The sequence below is a fragment of the Chlorocebus sabaeus genome, chromosome 23 (genome assembly GCF_047675955.1).
Source record: "Chlorocebus sabaeus isolate Y175 chromosome 23, mChlSab1.0.hap1, whole genome shotgun sequence".
Classification (NCBI taxonomy): domain Eukaryota; kingdom Metazoa; phylum Chordata; class Mammalia; order Primates; family Cercopithecidae; genus Chlorocebus; species Chlorocebus sabaeus.
In genome coordinates, this window is record NC_132926.1 from 2,484,601 (window position 1) to 2,506,229 (window position 21,629).

General features: G+C 51.8%; 1 protein-coding gene across 1 annotated transcript; it reads left to right on the forward strand.

Moving 5' to 3' along the window:
• Positions 1-18: 18 nt before the first annotated feature.
• On the forward strand, positions 19-15,976 carry CBY3 (chibby family member 3; the record flags this gene model as incomplete). Its single annotated transcript, XM_073010800.1, has 3 exons — positions 19-1,011; positions 14,139-14,240; positions 15,767-15,976. A coding segment is annotated over one exon (684 nt), but the record flags the coding sequence as incomplete, so codon positions are not given.
• Between the last annotated feature and the right edge of the window lie 5,653 nt (positions 15,977-21,629).

The following is a 21,629-nucleotide window of genomic DNA, read 5'->3' on the forward strand; positions in this document are numbered from 1 at the left end:
CCGGACTCTTGTCTCCTAGCAGCGCCCCCTGGCTCGCCTTCATCATTCTGGACATCCGGGCTCCCGCGACAAGCGCGCAGCACGAGTCGCCAGCGCTCCCGAGGCTCCCCTCCGAGCTCCTGCGTGCCCTACAAGGTCCACGCCCTGGCAACCTTCGAGTGCCTGGCTACAAGCCATGCCAGCCGCCTGTGGGGGCAGCTGCAGCAGTTCTGGACCGATCACATCTCGCGGCCCTTCTCGCCACGGCGGCCGCCGCCGCGCCGCATGTCTTCCCAGTCCACCTTTTACCTGCTGGACCACAACACGCGCGAGGCAGAGCTGGACCTCGCCTACGGCGCGCCGCGCGTGCGCCTCAGCAACCAGGCCTTCGTGTTCCGCGGCGGGCGGTGGACCACTGAGGGCCCGCTGGCGCGGACGCGGTCGCCGCTGCTCTCGCGGACCGCCTCGAGCCGGAAGGCGCAGGTGCAGCAGACCAAGAGCCAGGTGTTGCTGGAGGAGAACAACTACCTGAAGCTGCGGCAGGAACTGCTCATGGACATGATGACTGAGGCCATGGCGCGCATGCACTTGCTGGAGAAGAAGCTCAACCCCGAGGTGACCCCTACGGCTGCGGCGCGCGCCTGGCAGAGGAAGATGCGCAAGCGCGCAGGCGCCAGCGGGGGCGTGCTCATGATCCAGCCGTGCGCTCCGGACTCGCAGTGACGAAATAAAGGCTGCGCTACGCATGCGCCTCTCTTCTGCCACTGCCTCTGCGCTAGACTGGCCCCCGCGGATCCCTGGGCCGGGCTCTGCGCGTGGGTGGGGGAGGTCTGCGTGGCCTCCGGGACTGCCCCTCGGTGCTGGCTGTCGGCGGGGGACGCAAGCCTAAGCTGCCTGTTTTGGGAGGGTGCGATGGGGCCGTGGAGGAGGGTCTGCGCGTGGCTCTCCGTGGTGCGGAGTGGAAGCAAGGCTTGCCGCCGACATAACCCAGCTAGGGCGGAGTGGCGAGTAATGGCCTTGTAGGCCATCCAGGTAACGGAGGGCGAAGTCCCGGAGACGGAGGAACCGCGGTGCTCGGGGAATGAAGGGTGCGGTGCAGAGCGAGCCGAGGACGGTGTGGGGGGTCGGGGACTTTGCACTTAGTCCGTCCTCAGGGCCTCTAGGCTCAGGAGGTCTAGAAACTAGGAGTCCCAGGGTAAGTGTTACTTTACATTCCCAAGAGAAGCTTTCTGGAAACCATGGGCTGTGCGGCACCCACTTGCCTGTGCGGCATTTTGGGGAGTGGCGTCTGTGTTACAGGCCCCCCCGTTTTTTTTAAACACGGGGTCTCGCTCTATCACCCAGGCTGGAGCGCAGTGGCACGATCATGGCTCACTGCAAGCTCGAGCTTGCGGGCTCAGGCAGTCCTCCCAGTTTAGCCTCCTAAACGTGGGATTACAGGCGTGAGCCTCTGCGCCGGGCTCAAGCCTCCTTTCTTTTTCTTTTCTTTCTTTTACCTTTTCTTTGAGACGGACTTTGGCTCTTGTTGCCCAGGCTGGAGTGCAATGGCGCGATCTCGGCTCACCTCAACCTCCGCCTCCTGGGTTCAAGCGATTCTCTTACCTCAGCCTCCCAAGTAGCTGGATTACAGGCATGCGCCACCACGCCCGGCTACTTTTTTTGTTTTTGAGAGAGTCTCGCTCTGCCACCCAGGCTGGAGTGCAGTGCTGCGATCTCGGCTCACTGCAAGCTCGCCTCGCGGGTACAAACGATTCTCCTGCCTCAGCCTCCTGAGTAGCTGGGACTACAGGCGCGCGCCACCACGCCCGGCTGATTTTTATATTTTCAGTAGAGATGGGGTTTCACCATATTGGCCAGGCTGGTCTCGAACTCCTAATCTCGTGATCTGCCCGCCTCTGCCTCCCAAAGTGCTGGGATTACAGGCGTGAGCCACCGCGCCCGTCCTCAGGCCTCCTTTTCTACCTCCATAGAATGCAGTCTGCCTGGCTCACAATCTTTTAAAAATTGCATTAGTTGCCAAAGTTTCAGAATTTGGAGATACCACACTAAAAATCCAGATTTCCTGGGGCCAGGCATGGTGGCTTATGCTTGTAATCCCAGCACTTTGAGAGGTCGAGGCGGGCCGATCACTTGAGGTCAGGAGTTCAAGGCCAGCCTGACCAACAAGGTGAAACCACGTCTGTTCTAAAAATACCAAAAATCGGCCGGGCGCGGTGTCGGGTGCCTGTAAGCCTAGCACTTTGGGAGGCTGAGGTGGGCGGATTGCCTGAGCTCAGGAGTTTGAGACCAACCTGGACAACATGGTGAAACCCCATCTCTACGAAAATACAAAAAAATTAGCCGGGTGTGGTGGCGCATGCCTGTAGTCTCAGCTACCCTGGAGGCTAAGGCGGGAGAATCACTTGAACCTGGGAGGTGGAGGTTACAGTGAGCCGAGATCATGCCACTGCACTCCAATCTGGGAGACAGAGTGAGACTCTTGTCTCAAAACAAAACAAAATTAGCTGGGCTTGGTGGCATGTGCCTACAGTCCCAGTTACTGCTGAGGCTGAGACAGGAGAATCGCATGAATCGGGGAGGCAGAGGATGCAGTGAGCCACCATCATGCCACTGCACTCGAAAGCCAGACTCTGTCTCAAAAAAATAAAATAAAATTTAGAAATCCAGCCGGGCACGGTGGCTCACACCTGTAATCCCAGCACTTTGGGACGCCAAGGTGGGTGGGTCACCTGAGGTCAGGAGTTCGACACCAACCTGGCCAACATGGTGAAACACTCTTTCTACTAAAAATACAAAAATTAGCCAGGCGTGATGGCAGACACCTGTAATCCCAGCTACTTGGGAGGCTGAAGCAGGAAACTCACTTGAACCGGAGAGGTGGAGGTTGCAGTGAGCCACTGCACTCTAGCCTGGATGACAAAGTGAGACTCTGTCTCAAAAAAAACCAGGCAGATTAGGTTACCAAGGGATGGGAGGACAGAGTGTGTGTGTGTGTTTGTGTGTGTGAGAACACAAGGGGGCTTCCTTTTGGGGTGGTGAGAAATTAGCACTATAGTGGTGATAGTTTTGCAACATTGTAATAAAAGTCACTGAATGGTACACTTCAAAACGGTGATTTTTTTTTTTTTTTTTTTTTTTTTTTTTTTTTTTTTTGAGACGGAGTCTCGCTCTGCCGCCCAGGCTGGAGTACAGTGGCCGGATCTCAGCTCACTGCAAGCTCCGCCTCCTGGGTTCACGCCATTCTCCTGCCTCAGCCTCCCGAGTAGCTGGGACTACAGGCGTCCGCCACCTCGCCCGGCTAGTTTTTTTTGTATTTTTTAGTAGAGACGGGTTTCACCGTGTTAGCCAGGATGGTCTCGATCTCCTGACCTCATGATCCGCCCGTCTCGGCCTCCCAAAGTGCTGAGATTACAGGCTTGAGCCACCGCGCCCGGCCAAAACGGTGAATTTTATGTGCATTTTATCACAATAAAAGAAGTAAAAGGAGGAAGATGCTTTACATAAAAACATGAAGCAAAACTTATATGTAGCATGCCAAAAATAGCAAAACTCATAAAGGGATCCAAGAATGCCTAAAGTTTAGGGAATATTGCTTTGGCCAGAGTACTTGAAAACACACACAGTCCTAGGGTGGAGAAAGGCATCTGCCCCACCAAACCTGCAGCAGGCAGGGAGCCTTACAGCCGAGTGCAGGCCCTGTTTAGAAAGGGGCATCTGGCCAGGCGCGGTGGCTCACGCCTGTAATCCCAGCACTTTGGGAGGCCGAGGCGGGCGGATCACAAGGTCAGGAGATCAAGACCACGGTGAAACCCCGTCTCTACTAAAAATACAAAAAATGAGCCGGGCGCGGTGGCGGGCGCCTGTAGTCTCAGCTACTCGGGAGGCTGAGGCAGGAGAATGGCGTGAACTCAGGAGGCGGAGCTTTCAGTGAGCCAGGATCGCGCCACTGCACTCCAGCTTGGGCGACAGAGCGAGACTCCCGTCTCAAAAAAAAAAAAAAGAAAGGGGTATCCACAGGCCAGGTGCGGTGGCTCATGCCTGTAATCCCAGCACTTTGGGAGGCCAAGGCGGGCGGATCACGAGGTCAGGAGATTGAGACCATCCTGGCTAACACGGTGAAACCCCATCTCTACTAAAAAATACAAAAAATTAGCCTGGCGTGGTGATGGGCGCCTGTAGTCCCAGCTACTCGGGAGGCTGAGGCAGGAGAATGACCTGAACCCGGGAGGCGGAGGTTGCAGTGAGCCGAGATCGCACCACTGCACTCCAGCCTGGGCGACAGAGCCAGACTCTGTCTCAAAAAAAAAAAAAAAAAAGATGAAGGCTCAGGGAAGTGGGAGTGTCAGAATGGATTTATTACATGAGACCAGAAGTGTTGCATGGAGCTGCCCTTCACTAAGGCAATGCAGAATGTGGACGTGAGGGGGCACGGGTGTCAGAAAGCTGGTGGTGGCTGTGCTTTGTGGCTAGGAGATGCTGCCATGGAACTTGGCTCCTCAGTGTCTTGGGGATGACACAATTCTGGAATGGCATTTAACCGTTCTGGATGGCAACATTTAACCCTCAGAAGCCAAGAGGGCATTCTTATCATACTGTGCAGCAAGATTGGAATGGCAACTGTGGGAGGGGGCGTGCTGCTCAGGGATCTATGGCAGTGACAATAACAGGTCATTGATGGGCAGCCAACCAAAGAAAGGGAGGCAGACGGTGACTGACAGGAAAGGTTGGGAACAAGGACGAGGGTCATGCTGCGGAGATCTGACAGTCTTCCTCTGACGGTGCCACACCCCTTTGGGAAAGACAGGAAAACCTCTCAATTAACTGCAATTCAGTTTCTACCACTACAGTAGAGTGGCAGGTTTGACCCACAGATTGAATTACACAAAGATATTTTAGGCCAGGTGCAGTGGCTCACGCCTGTAATCCCAACCCTTTGGGAGGTTAAGGCAGGAAGATTGCTTGAAGCAAGAAGTTCAAGACCAGCTTGGGCAGTATAATGAGACCCCCATCTCTAAAAAAAGAAAATCAGAGAAAAAGACATTTGTTTTGTTTTGTTTTTGAGAGAGTCTCACTCTGTCGCCCAGGCTGGAGTGCAGTGGTGTGATCTCAGCTCACTGCAACCTCTGCCTCCCAGATTCAAGTGATTCTCCTGCCTCAGCCTCCCAAGTAGCTGGGATTACAGGTGCCCACCACCACGCCCAGCTAATTTTTTGTATTTTTAGTAGCATTTCACTGTGTTGGCCAGGATGATCTCGATCTCCTGATCTCATGATCCACCCACCTCAGCCTCCCAAAGTGCTGGGATTACAGGCGTGAGCCACCGCGTCCAGCCAAAAGAAAAACATTTTAAAACCATTTGAGAATGTGGAGTGAGAGCTGTGCCAGCCACATGGACTAAGGAGGAGGCCAGGCAGTAGGAGATGCTAAGGAATGGCCTGTGGGGAAGTAAATGTGATGTGTGCGTCGGAAGCAGGCTCAGCGAGCCCAGTGACGAGACCAGGACCTCAACCTGCAGCTAAGCACTCAGAAGCCCCTAATGCAGGTGGCAGGTGGCATCTGGGACTGTAACAAGTGGCAGTAAAAACTGTCAGTGGCGGCCGGGGTGGCAGCTCAAGCCTGTAATCCCAGCACTTTGGGAGACGGAGGCGGACGGATCGCTTGAGGTCAGGAGTTCAAGACCAGCCTGGGCAACTTGGTGAAGCCCCATCTCTACTAAAAATACAAAAACTAGCTGGGCGTGGTGGCACACACCTGTAGTCCCAGCAACTCTGGAGGCTGAGGCAGGAGAATCGCTTGAACCCAGGAGGCGGAGGTTGCAGTAAGACAAGATCACACCACTGCACCCCAGCCTGGGCAACAGAATGAGACTCGGTCTCAAAAAAAAAAAAAAAAAATTGTCAGTGGCGATTGTGCAGGGATGGTTGTCCAGAATGGAATATTAGCCAGAAAAGCACAAGAAGCACAACTCTTAAGAGGAAAAACTGACCTTGCAAAGCCCAGGTCAGAAGTCCTTGAGGCTGGGTGCAGTGGCTGATGCCTGTAATCCCAGCACTTTGGGAGGCTGAGGCGGGCAGATCACCTGAGGTCAGGAGTTCAAGACCAGCCTGGCCAACATGATGAAACTCTGTGTCTACTAAAAATACAAAAGTTAGCCAGGTGTTGTGGCGTCCACCTGTAGTCCCAGCTACTTGGGAGGCTGAGGCAGGAGAATCACTTGAACCTGGGAGGTGGAGGTTTCAGTAAGCCAAGATTGCGCCACTGCACTCCAGCCTGGGCGACAGTGTGAGACTCCACCTCAAAAAACAACAACAACAACAAAGAAAAACAGCCTGAACAACATGGCCAGACTCCATCTTTACAAAAAAAATTTTTTTTTTAATTAGCCAGATATAGTGGCATGCACCTGTGGTCCCAGCTACTCTGGAGGCTGAGGCAGGAAAATCGCTTGAACCTAGGAGGTTGAGGCTGCAGTGAGCTATGATCACACTACTGCACTCCAGCCTGGGCAAAAGAGCAGGACCCTGTCTGAAAAAAATAAAAAGTAAATATAAAAGGTGCTTGAGAGAGCGTGGGCAGGGTAAAAAGGATGAAAAACATATGCGACTGTGCCACAGCCACAGGTCCCATGGAGGACCCACGCATTGGCTTTGTGTTAGCCAGGATGGGAGTGTGCCCTCCTTTCCGTAGGGGTCCCAGGGTGTCTGATTACAGCTGGCAGAGTGTTCTCCAGAAAACCACCTGCCTGCCCCATGTCTGGCCAGGAGCACAGTGTTCACAACCACAGTCCCCACTTCTCTTTTGTTTTTTTTTTTGAGACAGAGTCTCCCTCTGGCCCAGGCTGGAGTGCAGTGGCGCAATCTCAGCTTACTGCAAGCTCCGCCTCCCGGGTTCACACCATTCTCCTGCCTCAGCCTCCCGAGTACCTGGGACTACAGGCGCCCGCCACCTCGCCCGGCCAATTTTTTATATTTTTTAGTAGAAACGGGGTCTCACCGTGTTAGCCAGGATGGTCTCGATCTCCTGACCTCGTGATCCGCCCGCCTCGGCCTCCCAAAGTGCTGGGATTACAGGCGTGAGCCACCGCGCCCTGCCCACAGTCGCCACTTCTCTATTTTTCCTGCCTACATCTTGCTCAGCTCTGAATGGCTTCCCACTGTGTACTTTAATCTTGCTCCTGCCGGACGTGGTGGCACATAGCTGTGGTCCCAGCTACTTGGGAGCCTCAGATGGGAGGATGGTTTGAGCCCAGGAGTTCGAGGCTGCAGTGAGTCATGATTGTGCCCCTGCACTCCAGCCTGGGCAACTGAGTGAGACCCCATCTCTAATTTAAAAAAAAAAAAAAAAAAAAGGCCTAGCAGTGTCCACACATCTAGCCAGTTCATCTTGTGACTTGTGACTGCAGGGGTATTTCCCAGCAGGGGAGTGCCATGCTTTTCCTCTCTGCCTGGTGGATGGGGACAGTCAGGCTGGTCCCACTTTGGGGCCCTTCCATCACCCAGGCTCTGGTTCAAGGCATAGCATAGCCCTGTCTCCTGGAGTTCCAGCTGGAGCAGCCACTGCTTCGCTGGGCAAGAGAATGAGGGACATGAGAGGGTGGCCCCACATCAGGGCTGATGATGGAGGTTGCTCTGGCAGGTCTCTGCTCTGGCCTGGGGGTCTCGTTTCTGCCCCTCAGCCCAGGTGGTGGCCAGATGGGCAGCGTTACCACAGGTCTGGGGCCTGGATCTCAGCCCGTCAGAAGTATGAAAGTCACACAAGGAACTCCTTGACTCTGCCATGGCTGTTGCCACAGTAATGCCTCCCTGGTCCCGTCTGCAGCTATGCAGAGAGATGGGGACATCAGTACCCTGCAGACAGAGGGGAAATGGCCTATGCAAACCCAGTACAAAGCATAAAACCTATGGTAAGAATTAACCCTAGCCCAGCGCAGTGGGGCCCACCTGTAGTCCTCGTAGTCCTAGTCACTCCGAAGGCTGAGTTGGGAGGACCACGTGAGCCCAGCAGTTCGAGGCTGCAGTAAGCTATGATTGCTACGAGCTACAAGCAAGACCCCATCTTAAAAACCCCAAAAAATCTTGCTCCTGCCTCAACCGTCAATTCTGACAGTTGCATGTTGGTCTCAACTCTCCTATGACACTCCTGACACATTCCCATCCTTAATGATGCCCCTGGCCTGGTCAGTCTGGAAGCACCCCTTCTCTGCACAGCCTTGCTTGCTGCCTATGCTCACACATGTCAAAAAGAGAGTCCAGGCCAGGCATGGTGGCTCACGCCTGTAACCTGAACACTTTGGGAGGCTGAGGTGGGCGGATCACTTGAGGTCAGGAGTTCAAGACCAGCCTGGCCAACATGGTGAAAGCCCGTCTCTATTAAAAATACAAAAATTAGGCTGGGTGCAGTGGCTCATGCCTGTAGTCCCAGCTATTCGGGAGGCTGAGGCAGGAGAGTGGCGTGAACCCGGGAGGTGGGGTTGCAGTGAGCCGAGATCACACCACTGCACTCCAGCCTGGGTGACAGGGAGACTCCATCTCAAAAAAAAAAAAAAATTAGCTGGGCATGTTGGTGTGCACCTGTAATCCCCGCTTCTTGGAAGGCTGAGGCAGAGGTTGCAGTGAGCCGAGATTGTACCACCTGTGCAACAGAGTGAGACTGTGTCTTAAAAAAAAAAAAAAGAAAAGAAGGTCTAGATAACTTAGAAGCCTGGCTGAGTTCTTTCCCATGTGCACATGGGAAATGATGGCCACAGAAGCCTGGTGGCCACCGGAGTGGACTGTGCAGGGACCAAAGGCCCATGACAGCCTGCTGGGTCTCCAGGAACAGTGGAAAGAAGGAAGCCTATGCTGAGACGGGATTGGCGTTGTGTGGGGCCGGGGAGCATGAGGGGCCCCAGGCTGGGCCTGCACAGCCTGTCCCTGGAGCCACAGAGCGAGGGCATTGGCCCCTGCTGCACTGGGAGCCATCGTCAGTGGTGTGTCTGCTGCTTTCTGTTCCCTCCTAAGATACCGCACATATAAAAACCTAACAATACTGTAATAGCAAACGCTTAGTTCGTTTTCTCCCAGTCCTGTGTATGTCCTGAGAAGGGAAAGGCAGGTGGCAGGGGCAGTGGGAGCTGGGACTCGCAAACCTCAAGCAGACCTGGGGGGAGACAGAGAGATCAACCAGTCACAATGCGAGGTCTTCATTTGCCTCTTGATTCAAGCAAACCTAACAAAACACAACAACATATACTACCAACAACGGCAACACGTAAGACAACTGGAGAAGAGTGAAAATGGACCAAGTATTTTCTTTTTTTTGAGACAGAGTCTCGTTCTGTCACCCAGGCTGGAGTGCAGTGGTGCAATCTCGGTTCACTGCAACCTCCGCCTCCTGGGCTCAAGCTATTCTGCCTCAGCCTCCCAAGCAGCCAGGACTACAGGCGCCGCCACCACGCCCGGCTAATTTTTGTATTTTTTAGTATAGATGGGGTTTCACTATATTGGCCAGGCTGGTCTCAAATTCCTGATCTCATGATCCGCCCGCCTCAGCCTCCAAAAGTGTTGGGATTACAGGCGTGAGCCACCGTGCCTGGCCAGACCAAAGATTTTCTATTGCAGTATTCTTAGATTTCTATTGCAGTATTGTTAGATGCATGTGTGACATGTACAGATGAGGATTATGGGATTTTAAAAATTCTTATCTTTTGGAGATATTACTACAGTATTTACAGATAAAGGGATATGATGTCTGCCATTTGTTTCCAAGTAATCTAGGATGTGAGTAGAGAAAGTGGGTGGGCCTATATATGAAAAAAGTTTGGGCCGGGCGCGGTGGCTCAAGCCTGTAATCCCAGCACTTTGGGAGGCCAAGGCCGGTGGATCACGTGAGGCCAGGAGTTCGAGACCAGCCTGGGCAACTTGGTGAAAACCCATCTCTAGTAAAAATACAAAAATAAGGCAGGTGTGATGTCACGCGCTACTTAGGAGGCTGGGGCACGAGTTGCTTGAACCCAGGAGGCGGAGGTTGCAGTGAGCCGAGATCGTGCCACTGCACTCCAGCTTGAGTGACAGAGGAAGCCTCTGTCTCAAATAAATAAATACTACAATTTGTTTATCCATTCACCTGTTGATGGAAATTATTTATGTTGTTCCCAGGTTTGGTTATTATAAATAAAGCTGTCTCATGCCTATAATCACAGCACTTTGAGAGCCTGAGGCAGCAGAATCATTTGAGCCCAGGAGTTTGAGACCAGCCTGGGTAACAAATTGAGACCCTCTCTAAAAAAAACAAATTAGCCAGACGCATGGGCGCAGTGGTTCACACCTGTAATCCTAGCACTTTGGGAGGCTGATGCGGGCAGATTACTGAGGTTGGGAGTTCAAGACCAGCCTGGCCAACATTGTGAAACCCCGTTTCCACTAACAATATAAAAAACCAGCCATGTGCAGTGGTGTGTACCTGTAATCCCAGCTACTCAGGAGGCTGAGGCAGAAGAATCACTTGAACCCGGGAAAGCGGAGGCTGCAGTGAGCCGAGATTGCACCACTGCACTCCAGCCTGGGCTACAGAGTGAGACTACTTCTCAAAAAGAAAAAAAAAAAAATGGCTGGGCACAGTGGCTCACGCCTGTAATCCCAGCACCTTGGGAGGCCAAGGAGGGCAGATTACAAGGTCAGGAGACCAAGACCATCCTGGCTAACACGGTGAAACTCCATCTCTACTAAAAACACAAAAAATTAGCTGAGCGGGCATGGTGGTGGGTGCCTGTAGTTCCAGCTACTTGGGAGGCTGAGGCAGGAGAATCCCTGGAACCCAGGAGTCGGAGGTTGCAGTGAGCCGAGATTGCATCACTGAACTCCAGCCTGGGCAATAGAGCAAGATTCCGTCTCTAAATAAATAAATAAAATAGCCAGATGCAGTGGTATATGCCTATAGTCCTAGCTACTGGGGAAGCTGAGGCAGGAGGATGGCTTGAGCTCAGGAGTTCCAGGCTGCAGTGAGCCATGATTGTATCATTGCACTCCAGTCTAGGTGACAGAGTGAGACACTGTCTCAAAAAAAAAAAAAAAAAAAAACCTGCTTTGAGTTCTTTTGGGTATGTACACAGAAGCGGGATTACTAGATCATATCCACTCTATGTTAAATATTTTGAGGAACCTCCATACCATTTTCCACAGCAGCTGTATCTTTTTCCATTCCCACCAACAGTGCACAAGGGTTCCAATTTCTCCACATCCTTACAACACTTATTTTCCTTTTTTTTTTTTTTTTTCTTTTTTTGAGATGGAGTTTCGCTCTTGTCACCCAGGCTGGAGTGGAATGGCACGATCTCGGCTCACTGCAACCTCCATCTCCTGGGTTTAAGTGATTCTCCTGCCTCAGCCTCCTGAGTAGCGGAGATTATAGGTGCCTGCCACCACACCCAGCTGATTTCTGTATTTTCTTAGTAGAGACGGTGAGGGTTTCACCATGTTAGCCAGGCTGGTCTTGAACTCCTGACCTCAGGTGATCCGCCTGCCTTGGCCATCCAAAGTGCTGGGATTACAGATGTGAGCCACTGCGCCCAGCCAACACTTGTTATTTTCTGTTGGTTTAATACTAGCCATCCTGATGGGTGTGAGGTGGTACCCCACTGTGGTTTTGTGTTTCCTGTCTTTCATTAATACAATTAATACTGCAATGAGGCTGGGAGTGGTGGCTCACTTCGGGAGGCCAAGGCGGGCGAATCACCTGAAGTCAGATCACCTGAGGTCAGGAGTTCGAGACCAGCCTGACCAACATCAAGAAAACCCATCTCTACTAAAAATATAAAATTAGCCGGGCGTGGTAGCACATGCCTGCAATCCCAGCTACTCGGGAGCCTGAGGCATGAGAATCCCTTGAACCAGGGAGGTGGAGGTTGTGGTGAGCCGAGATCGCGCCATTGTACTCCAGCCTGGGCAACAAGAGGGAAACCCCATCTAAACAAAACAAAACAAAACTGTAATGAAAAGTCTTGAGTATAAGGTAGGGTGCTCAGTCTTCCTCCTAATCACAGAAATGCAAAATAAAAATTAAAAATAAACTAAGAGCCATCCCGGCCAACATGGTCAACCCCATCTCTACTAAATCTCTATTAAAAAATACAAAAATTAGGGCCATGCACTGTGGCTCACACCTGTAATCCCAGCACTCTGGGAGGCCGAGGCGGGTGGATCATGAGGTCAAGAGATTGAGACCATCCCGGCGAACATGGTGAAACCCTGTCTCTACTAAAAATACAAAAAATTAGCCAGGCATGGTGGCGGGCACTTGTAGTCCCAACTACTCGGGAGGCTGAGGCAGAAGAATCACTTGAACCCAGGAGGTGGAGGTTGCAATGAGCCGAGATTGAGCCACTGCACTCCTGCCTGGGCGACAGAGCAAGACCCTGTCTCAAAAACAAAGAGGCCGGGGGCGATGGCTCATGCCTGTAATCCCAGTACTTTGGGAGGCCGAGGTGGGTGGATCACCTGAGGTCAGGAGTTCGAGACCAGCCTGGCCAACATGGTGAAATCCCGTCTCTACTAAAAATACAGAAATTGGCCAGGTGTGGTGGCGCATGCCTGTAATACCCAGCTTCTCAGGAGGCTGAGACAGGAGAGTCGCTTGAACCCGGGAGGCAGAGGTTGCAGTGAGCCGTCATGGAGCCACTGCACTTCAGCCTGGGAGAGGAGACTGCCTCAAAAAAATAAAAATAAAAATCTCTGCTCACCTGAGGGATTAGCAAAAACCCAAGAGTTTGCAACATCCACTGCCAGCAGGGCTGTGGGCGGGCACTCACATAAAACTGCTGAAGAGAATGTACAATGGAAAATGCCTACGTAAGGAGAGTTGACAACGGGGAGCAAAACCGCGTGTGCCTTCACCCTCTGACCAGGCAGTTCCACTTCACAGAATGGATCTCAAACACGCATCCCCCGTCACAAACAGCCCAGAGATAAGGCGCTTGGTAGTCACTGTGTGTGCTTTCCTCGTGGCCCCTTCCCACAGGTGGCTACTGAGGTCATTTTATCAGACCCCCTGGGCTCACCTTTTATTGCATCCTGCACAGGGCAGTCCCGGCAGGCTTTGGCTGGCTTCGCACAGGTGCCACTGCACAGGCTCCCTTCAGAGCAGTGCTGGAGGACGGCGCCAGGAGCCAGTGCACACATCCCTCCTGTCCTCGGGGCCGGCAGCCACCGCGCGGGGAGACCCCTCGCTCAGGAGCAGCGCTGGTGTTGGCTCCACTCGCCGGGTCGCCCAGGGCCCTTCACTTCCCAATCAACTCCCCACCGCCCCCGCTTTCACGGGAAGCCAAGCCAGGTCACCTACGGCACGCGCACTGGATCAAAATAATACACGTTTGCTCATGCGCCAGACGGCATGTTTCGTACTTAAAGAGCAGGGCTGGAAATGGAAAGTCCTCACCCTGCTTCCCGGCGCCACGGCCGCCTTCCCCGCGGTGCGCGGGAGCTCGGGGAGCGCGCGCCCCCTGCCGGCCGGCCGGAGCGCGGGGCGGGTTTCGCGCCCTCGGTGCCCTGCTAAGCTTGGAATTGCTTTGCTGGTTCCCGCCGGAGGCTGCTTTGAGGCTCCAAGTGACTCCCCGTTCCCCGGGTGCCTCGCCGTCGAGGAGCCCAGAGCTTCTCCATCTCCAGCGCTGGATGAGGCTCCCCTAGTTTTCCTTCTGCCCCGATACCCTGTACTGTCACACAGGTTGTGCTGATGGCGGGGGACCGGGACTGCACTTGCACGTGGCCTGGAGCTCACTTCCGCGCTCCCCCTTGCTGGACCTCTGACTGCGCAGGTCTCTGAGCTTGTTTCTTGGAGGCTTGGGATAGCTGGGAGGCCCCATGAGAGCGAGACGGAGAAGCTACCAGCAATGGGGCCTGCTTCTGATGTAGCCATTGACCGCAACTTGCACAGCTGAGCTTGCACATTCCTCCTCTCCTCCCCAGCCCCTGCCCCCGCACCCAGCTGTGGCTGCCCCATGTCCTCTCCAGACCACCCCACACAGCTGTGGCTGCCCTCCCAGTCTCCCTCTTTCACCGCTCTGTGTGGTTTTGTCCTGTGCTTGCTCCTGACACATGGGCTTCGCTTTACCTTTCGTTTTCATTTTTCTAATTTTAACTTTAATTTTTTTTTTTTTTTTGAGACGGAGTTTCTCTTTTGTTGCCTAGGCTGGAATGCAATGGCGCACTTTCGGCTGACAGCAACCTCTGCCTCCCGGGTTCAAGCGATTGATTCTCCTGCCTCCGCCTCCTGAGTAGCTGGGATTACAGGCATGTACCACTATGCTCGGCTAATTTTGTAGTTTTAGTAGAGACAGGGTTTCTCCATGTTGATCAGGCTGGTCTCGAACTCCTGGGATCCGCCTGCATCAGCCTCCCAAAGTGCTGGGATTACAGGCCTGAGCCACAGCGCCCGGGCTTTTATACTTGCCCAGGGCCAAAAGGAAGTCTTGCATTAGTCAAACTCACCAGATTCAGTAAAAAGTCAACTCTAAAATAATTATTTGAGACCGGTGCAGTGGCTCACGCCTGTAATCCCAACAGGGGCCGGGTGCCATGGCTCACACCTGGAATCACAGCACTTTGGGAGGCCCAGGCGGGTGGACCACGAAGTCAAGAGATAGAGACCATCCTGGCCAATATGGGGGGAACCCCGTCTCTACTAAAAATACAAAAATTAGCTGGGCGTGATGGCGTGCACCTGGAGTCCCAACTACTCAAGAGGCTGAGGTAGGAGAATTGCCTGAACCCGGGAGGCGGAGATTGCAGTGAGCCAAAATCATGCCACTGACTCCAGCCTGGTGACAGAGCAAGATTCCATCTCAAAAAAAAAACAAAAAAAACCAAAAAAAACCAGCCCAGAAAACAAAACGAGTCTTCGTCTCTATAAAAAATTAAAAATAATTACTTGGGTGTGGTGGCACCTGCTTGTGGTCCCAGCCTGTTGGGAAGTTGAGACGGGAGGAGAGCTTGGGCCCAGGAGTTGGAGGCTCCAGTGAACTATGATTGTGCCACTGGACTCCAGCCTGGGTGACACAGCAAGATCCCATTTCTAAAAAATAATTTTTTTTTTTTTTTTTTTTTTTTTTTTTGAGACGGAGTCTCGCTCTGTCGCCCAGGCTGGAGTGCAGTGGCCGGATCTCAGCTCACTGCAAGCTCCGCCTCCCGGGTTTACGCCATTCTCCTGCCTCAGCCTCCCGAGTAGCTGGGACTACAGGCGCCCGCCACCTCGCCCGGCTAGTTTTTTTGTATTTTTTAGTAGAGACGGGGTTTCACCGTGTTAGCCAAGATGGTCTCGATCTCCTGACCTCGTGATCCGCCCGTCTCGGCCTCCCAAAGTGCTGGGATTACAGGGTTGAGCCACCGCGCCCGGCCTTCTAAAAAATAATTAAAATAAAATAGTTATCTGTCAAATTTCAGGACCAAAAGTCTAGGTCTTGTCAGTCAATAGACACAGCGGTGAGTGGGGGAAACCCTGGAGGAAAGGTGTGGAAGGGGAGAAGGGCAAGGGCTTTGGTGTATTTGGGTGTCACTGAGGAGGCCCAGCTCTCTGGTATACTGCCATCACCTCCTGCCTGATTGATTAGGTGAGTATTGACCAAGGTAAACGGTTCAAAGGCTAAATGAAATTTAGCTGTGCTATCAAGAAGGTGCTCTATTTTTAGTGCAAGAGGCATTTCCTCTTCAATGTGTATAAATATATATTTTTTCAATGTGTATATAATATAAATACAGACACACCACCAAGGGTGGTCTTTCCCGTAGTTCACTGATATTTCTGCTTCTTTTCCTTCTAGGTGTATGGGAAGGTTTTTCATTCCTGGCATCTTGAGGAAAGGTTTGGCCATGTGACTTATATGACTAATGAAATGTTGGCAGAAGGAATGTGTGTCACTTCTGGGCAAAAGCCTTTAAGAGCCATAGTGATGAATCCAGATGGCGGAGGCGTCATTCCCCTCCTGTAGTATGAGCTGTGAGAAATAAACGTTGTCATGTGAAGCCACTGAGATTTGAGGTTGTTATTGCAGCAAACCGGGCCCATCCTGACTAACACATCCTAAATCCTTTCAGAAACAAAACAGTACAGGCAAACTAGCAAACAGACAGGCAGACAGATTATTTCCCTGGAAACTCTGAGCCCTGAGAATCCAGAGTTCCTTCCTTGGATGCTGGATGGCAAGTGAAAAGTATGCTTAAATCAAGGTTGGCACACCTCACGTTCACACTGAGCTGAAGGTGTGGGAGCTCCCACTCTGAGCTGGAGGGCCATGGTCACAGCTACTCAGTTAGGTCCAGCCCTTGCTCTGTGTTGTGCTCATCTACATCATGGCCTTGTGAGGCTGCAGGTTGGAGTGGACTCTGGGGCTGTGGGCCATCCCACAGGGCTCTGATAACAGCCTCCTCATTCCTCCTACAGGGCTCCTTGGCTCTAGCCCTGTAGGTCAAGCCTGTTTCTTATTTGTTTGGGTTCTTTTTGTAGTTGTTATATATTCATGAGTCAGTAGTCAGGATGGATCACAGCTTTTAGTGAACACTGTCATCTGCACCATGTTAAATTAAAAAGCAGGAGGCCAGGCCAGGCGCAGTGCCTCACACCTGTAATCCCAGCATTTTGGGAGACTGAGACGGGCGGATCACAAGATCAGGAGATCGAGACCATCCTGGCTAACACAGTGAACCCCGTCTCTACTAAAAATACTGGATGGAGACCGGCTGTGCCTGTGTCCTGGTGCCCTGCCCCACAGTGCAGTGGAACCAGAGACAGGGCTGCAGGACGACAGCAGCACTTCAGGAACTGCTGTAAGGAGAAAGGCCCAAGGCAGGAAACCCGTCCCATAGGGACAAAGGGGAGCCTGATCACCTCCTGGGGACCGACCACTAATCCAACCCAGAGTGGCTGGGGGTGGCAGGAGTGGCCTGCCAATTTGGATGGACCTCATGTCCCCACTAATAAGGTGGAAGGGAGAAAACAGGCCAACAGAGTAGCAAGTACAGCAAGAAAGAGCTTGCTGGCAGGGTGGCAAGAGTGGTTTGCTACCCCAAATGGGAGTGTGTGGGTGCATGTGAACTGGGGGTGTGTGGGTGCATGTGAACTGGGAGTGTGTGGGTGCGTATGAACCTACCGGGGACATGACAGGGGCTCATTTCATCCAATGAGGAGCCCTGGGGTAGCAGTGGTGTATGTATGTATGTGTGTGAACGTGGGAGCCTAACTAGGTTCACCCGGGACACAGGAGAGGCCCGTTTCATCTGATGAGGAGTCCTGGGGCAGAGGAGGTGTGTGAAAGTGTGTGAAAGAGATGGTATGGGAGAAGCCAACGCAGGGAGTGACGTGGGGAGGCACAGATCCCTTAGTGTGGGCTGTGTGCTCCGAGGTGAGTGCAGGGGAAATCCGACCTAGGGCACTGCATACGGCTGATAGGACCAGCCCCACGGCTGCAGCAGGCTGTGAGATGGGAAGGCACATTCCTGGCTAAGCAGCATCCGAAACTCTCATAATAGGACCTGGTCTGGTAGACCCGAGACTGAAAGTGTGCCACAAGGAAGGAAATGGGAGGAAAAGCATCGAAACCAACTCCTTTGGAGTGCATGTTAAAAAAAAGTTTTTAAAAAGGATTTAGAGGTGATTGTGGGATGAAACTGGATGCTCAAAACTTAAGGACATACTATGAATTAGAACAGCCCTCTTTTAGTGTTGGATGGCTGGCCGAAGGCAATATAGAGAAATTGGCCATGTGTTTTAAGGTGGTGACTGGGGTCGAAGGACAGCCAGGGCAGTGAGACCTAGTCTTTATATTGATTCATGGCTAAATAAATGCAGCCCTGCCTAGCAGTTTGCTGTAGAATGCTCGCAGCTCATGCCAAGATAAACCAGCTGCGCTGGCAGCTACAGAGTTAAAGGGAAAGTCACAGAGGCTTGTAACTCCAACAGTAAAAAGCGAAAAGTGGAAGTAAAAATCAGCTGCCCAGGCAGCTATGGAAACAAAAGAAAAGTCTCAGGAAAGAGAAAACCGGTTTTGCAAGAACCAGAGGAGGGAATAGAGACCCCTCCTCCCTACATTCCAATCTTCCCCCCTTTACCAAGGCTAACTGCCCCTAAGGGGTTAAGAGGTACAGGCTCCTAGTATCACCCAAGAAGCAGAAATCAGAGCTCCTGGAAGTTAAAGTGAAAGGCTGGAAAAGTCAGGCATGCTGTCTCAGGTCTGGCCATGCCAAATTATGCGTATGCCTCTTAAGAGGACAAAAGGACCCCCACTAGGACCCAGATGATGCAGTCCAGCTTCAGCACCTACAAAAGTGCTGAGAAGCACTTCTGCAAAGTCTAAAGGATGGTAAAAGAAAAAGGCAACCAATATAAAAAAACTCTCAGAGGTGCTCCGGGGTGCAGATAAAAGCACCAATGAGTTTGAAGAAAGACTTTGTGAGGGTTCATCAGCGCATGTGGATCAGCAATTGTGAGGCAGATCCTGATGATTGGCTTAGCAGGGGCCGAGAATTTAGAGGACTGAGACAGACTGGCCTCCCTCCTTTTAGGCCCTGGGGAGCCTATGGTGTCTATGGAAGTAGAGGGCCGATTAATGGATTTTTTGGTCGATACTGGTGCTGATTTCTCTGTGGTAACTCACCCAGTTAGCCCCTCAACGAAGAACTGTGCTACTATTGTAGGGGTTACTGGGGTCAAAGAAAAGAGACCTTTTTGCAAATCCAGGAGATGTGTTATTGGGGGACAAGAAGCGCAGCATGAGTTTCTATACATGCCAAACTGTCCAGTGCCCTTGTTGGGAAGAGACTTACTCCAGAAACTGCAGGCACAAATTTCCTTTACATCTAAAGGGAATATGACACTGGAGTTTGAAAAGACTAAGGCAATGGTATTGACTCTAACTGTCTGGAGAACTGAGGAATGGCGGCTCTGTGAACTGTGTGCCAGCAAGCTACCACAGCCGGACCTACACAATATGTGGGGAATGCTTTTCAAGGTACCAGGTGTGTGGGCTGAGGACAACCCCCTGGACTTGCTGCAAACAGACCCCCGGTGGTAGTAGAGCTTAACCCTCACACTGCCCCAGTATGAGTCCGTCAATACCCCCTACCCAGAGAGGCAACTGATGGCATAACAAACCATTTAAATCAGCCCTATAAACATGGGATTATAGTAAAATGCAAGTCCTCCTGGAATACTCCTCTGCTGCCTGTTTGCAAACCAAATGGTGACTACAGGCCAGTTTACAAAGTGTCCAAGGACAAGGCAAAAGTCTGTTTTCAGGAGGTTGGATTCTAGGATTCATAGTATCCCAAGGCCAGTGCAGGCTTGGAAGTGCATGCAAGGAAGCTGGATGTGTGTTGCCCACCCCAGTTACAAGGCAGCAGATCAGTGCGGTGGGATTCTGCCGAACCTGGATTCCAAACTTCTCCCTTATAGCAAGGCCCTTATATGGCGCTACCAAAGGAAAAGAAAGAGAGCCCCTTCTATGGGAAAAGGAACAAAAAAAGGCCTTCAAAGGTATAAAGGAAGCTCTCATTCAAGCCCCGGCACTAAGGTTGCCAGATTTTTAAAAAGCCCTTCTTTTTGTATGTGGATAAACGAAAGTGATGTCAGTCAAAGTCTTAACTCAGTTGTTAGGCTCTTGGCACTGGCCAGTAACATACTTATACAAAAGACTAGACTTGGTGGCTTTAGGTTGGCCCCACTGCCTCAGGGCATTGGCAGCTACTGCAATCCTCATAGAAGATGCCAGCAAGTTGGCCCTAGGTCAGAAGATAATAGTCCAGGTGCCACATGCTGTAGTCACCTTAATGGAGCAAGGAGGACATCGTTGGCTGTCCAACTGTAGAATGCTAAAGTATCAAAGTCTTCTGTGTGAAAATCCCCAGGTAACACTGGAGACTGCAGATACCTTGAACCCAGCTACCCTGCTGCCTGTGGAGGAACCTGATTGGAAGGACCATGGGTTGCCTCACTGCTGGTAGCAGCTTCCCCACTGTTGCATAAATATGGTGGACCAAGTGTTCTCGAGCCGGGAAGATCTCAGAGATACCCCCTTGGAAAGCCCAGATGTTAAATACTTCACTGATGGTAGCAGTTTCATAACAGATGGGGTGCGATAGGCGGGGTATGCAGTAGTGACCCACACTCGGTAGTTGAGGCTCAAGCCTTACCTTCTGAGACTTCTGCTCAGAAGGCTGAATTAATAGCATTAACCAGAGCACTGTTATTGGCCAAGGGGAAGAAAGTAAACATATAATAATAAAGAGGACATTTTGCAATTATTAGAAGCCATATAAGCTCCAAAGAAGGTGGCTGTCATTCATTGCAAAGGACACCAAATCAGGAAAAGCTATGAGGCACAAGGCAACAGAAAGGCAGATCAGGAGGCTCGGCGGGCAGCAAGGAGCAGGGCTTCACCTGAAGAAAGAACTCTAGCAATGCCTCTCCTTATAGAGCCCCCTTTACCGGAGGTACCCAATTACTCTCAAGTGAAAAAGCTTGGTTTGCTCAGGAAACAGGAAAATATATTAAAGGTGGATGGTGGCTGTTCTCTGATGGGAGGCTAGCCATCCCAGAAACAGTAGCCCCAAGGTTTGTGAAGAAGATCCATCAAGGAACACACATTGGAAGGACGGCCCTGGACACTTTAATAGGTCGGCATTTCTGTGTGCCACGGCTCTCTGCCATCACCCGTGCTGTTTGTGAACAGTGTCTATCCTGTGCCGGGAAAAATCCAAAACAAGGACCTACTCAACCTCCAGGAATTCAGGAAGTGGGAGCTGTGTCCTGTGAGAACCTGCTTGTAGACTTTACCGAGTTGCCTCAAGCAGGGGGTTACCGGTATATACTAGTGTTTGTTTGCACCTACTCGGGGTGGGTTGAGGCCTTCCCCACTAGAACTGAAAAGGCACGAGGGGTGACAAAGGTGCTACTGAAAGATACCATACCAAAGTGTGGGTCGCCTCTAACCCTAGGATCAGACAATGGTCCTGCATTTGTGGCACAAGTTGTACAACAGCTGACTCAACTTTTAAAGATCAAATAGAAACTGCACACAGCCTACTGACCACAGAGTTCAGGGAAGGTGGAACGCATGAACCGGACATTCAAACAACTACTGAAGAAATTGTGTCAAGAAACTCATCAGAGGTAGGATCAGGTCTTGCCCATGGTCCTCCTCCAAGTCGGGTGCACCTCCACCAAACAAACTGGGTATTCGCCCTTTAAGATTTTGTTTGGCCGGCCACCCCCACCCCCATCATAAGTCAGATTAAAAGTAATTTCTATAAACGAGAACAACTAACTTTAAGAAGGCAAATGCACACTTTAGGTATGGCCATGTAAAAATGCATGGCTAGGTATAGAAAAATGACTGTAAGTCTAACAGACCCAGTACACCCTTTAAACCTAAGGATTTTGTTTAAGCTAAAAAAAAATGGAATCCAACCAATCTAGGACCCATATAGGCTAGGCCTCATATTGTAATCATGTCTACTTCCACTGCTGTGAAAGTTGCAGGTGTCACACCTTGGATTCATCCTAGCTGGCTGAAACCAGCGGCAGCAGTGACTCCCAACGATGACCAGTGGATTAACGAACAAGACCCAGATCTCCCCACCCGAATAGTCCTACTCCCACCGATAAGAAGGACGACTGCCCTGCTCTGATCA